The sequence below is a fragment of the Staurois parvus genome, unplaced genomic scaffold, assembly GCF_062004578.1.
Source record: "Staurois parvus isolate SC_StPar_1 unplaced genomic scaffold, SC_StPar_1.0 ptg000470l, whole genome shotgun sequence".
Taxonomy (NCBI): domain Eukaryota; kingdom Metazoa; phylum Chordata; class Amphibia; order Anura; family Ranidae; genus Staurois; species Staurois parvus.
In genome coordinates, this window is record NW_028318266.1 from 5,645,916 (window position 1) to 5,648,181 (window position 2,266).

The 2,266-nt window shown below is 41.5% G+C and overlaps 1 protein-coding gene across 1 annotated transcript; it reads right to left on the reverse strand.

Moving 5' to 3' along the window:
* Window positions 1-774: 774 nt before the first annotated feature.
* On the reverse strand, window positions 775-1,707 carry LOC149452643 (olfactory receptor 10A7-like). Its single transcript, XM_089689314.1, has one exon. It carries the CDS (start codon window positions 1,702-1,704, stop codon window positions 775-777), a length of 930 nt encoding a protein of 309 aa, XP_089545440.1. The 5' UTR covers window positions 1,705-1,707.
* Between the last annotated feature and the right edge of the window lie 559 nt (window positions 1,708-2,266).

The window sequence follows — 2,266 nt, forward strand, 5'->3', positions numbered from 1 at the left end:
GGAGCAGAGGGGCCTCTTGGCCACAGTAAAACTGCAATAGGCGGTCCTGTCCGTGAAAACGCCCTGGAGGAGGGGCTAAACACGTTGATGCATTTCCGGTTCCGCCGCCATACGTACTCACTTCCGGTGAGTGGAACGCACGACGGCGTGTGGCGTTCCCGGGGGCCATCTTGTGTATGGGAGATTCTCTGTGCTGTCATCGGTTGCTGACCATGGGACCTCTGGAAAATACCCTGATGTTGTGGCATTTTGGATTCATTTAAATGCAATTAAAATGCTGTTTTTTTATCATTAAGAATGTGAGTGGCTTGGTACTTGAGTATTGAGTTTAACCAATTGAGTGTTGCAGTGTTACGCTATATATATGTTTTTTCCCTACATTGCACTACATTGCATTACATTGGAGAGTGGAGTCTGGTGATCCTGGAGGTTGGATTTACTGTGGAGTGGAGATCTGGAGGCTTACTGACTTGGTCTAGGATCCCATAAAAACCCTAAAGGCGTTTTTGTCACCAGTATCTGGTGAGTGCGGTATATTTTTTTGAGCACTGTCTTTGGTGGAAGCAGGTTTCATTTCTTTGGAAAGAGGACTTTCAGAAAAATATTTTTTATAATTGTATTTAATATTTTTTCACTTATTTGGAGTTGGACTGATAATTTATATATTTATTATATTACTTTAGAGTGATACATAATTTTTTATTTCTTTCTTTTTTTGCACTGTTTTTATGTTTTAAATATTTTTTTGGTGTGGATCCTGCAATAGAACTTGTGTTAACTGAAGAACTTTGAAAGAAAAATTGAGCGGAAGCCGTGAACAGATTTTACCAAGGCTGTCTTAATCTCTTTATTTCTCAAGCTATAAATAATTGGATTTATTAATGGAGTGACCACAGTGTACAAAAGTGATAACATCTTGCTCCACGGTTGTCCTCCTGTGGGCAGTATATAAATGAAGAAGAGCGTTCCATAAAAAATAGAGACCACAGCCAAGTGAGAACTGCACGTTGAGAAGGCTTTCTGCCTGCCTGTAATTGACGAAATTCTTACAATGCTGTAAATAATTTTAAAATACGACACAATAACGAAACCAAATGGAAATAAAGCCATGGGAATACTGAAGACAATCATCTCTATCTGAACTGCGGAGGTGTCAGAACAAGAGAGGTTCAGAAGAGGTTCCATGTCACAGAAAAAATGGTCAATAATGTTTGGTCCACAAAACTGTAAATTGTACACTGTTATGAATTCAATCAGCGATACCAAAATGCTCAGTGACCATGACAGGGCGATCAATAGGACACAGAAAACCTGTCTCATCACAGTGTGGTATATCAGAGGGTTACAGATCGCCATATATCGATCGTAAGACATCACAGTGAGAAGAATGCAGTCATAAATTTCTGTCAATATAAAGACATACAGTTGAGCTATGCAGCTGGAAAAGGACATGACGCCTCTGTTATTTAGTAGAACATAGAGCAGGTTGGGTACAATATCTGAACTCAGGAGAAGGTCTGAGATGGAGAGTTGGGTGAGAAAGGTATACATTGGGGTTTGGAGGTTCTTGTTGTAGGACACCAGTGTGATGATCTGGAGGTTTCCACATATTGTCACATAATATACTATGAGAAAGAAACTAAAGAGGATCATTCGGAAGAAAGGGGACACCTGAAATCCCAAGAGTATGACTTTGCTGATCATAGTTAGATTGCTGTCAAACGTTTCCTTTTAGATAGAAAAGAAAGTGTCTTATTTATTTGTAGACAAACAACGCATGTGGACCAGGGGCGGACTGACAACTCATGGGGCCCCCAGGCAATAGGGGATCATGAGGCCCCTGTGTCCTTGCCCAAACTCAAAAAAGCCTGTGAAAAAGGTACCAGGGGCATCTCATGGGGCCCCCTACTGACCCCGGGCCCGCGTTTCCAAATGGTCAGTCCGCCCCTGATGTGGACATTTACACAAATTGCAGGATAATTGCCATATTCTAGGTGTCAGTAGTTACCTTTACCAGCTTAAAGTGTTAGTAAACAATGGACCCTGCAAACGTGGCCTCACACCACAGAAAGATGCTGGTGATTCCAGTTATTTATTCCATCACAAAGCTGTACACCAAGCACTATGCACAAACGTTGGGTGACATGTTTCACACAAAGCTTCAACATCTGTTATTAATATACATGCTTTTGTGTGCAACATGTCAACCATCTTTTGTCCAGCATGTAGCTACTTTTTCCAGTCCCAGTGTCAGGGTCCACCGCAG

What these genes read in the sequence shown, in the direction of transcription:
- LOC149452643 (XM_089689314.1), bottom strand. Translation starts at nt 1,704, where the DNA reads ATGATCAGCAAAGTCATACTCTTGGGATTTCAGGTGTCCCCTTTCTTC.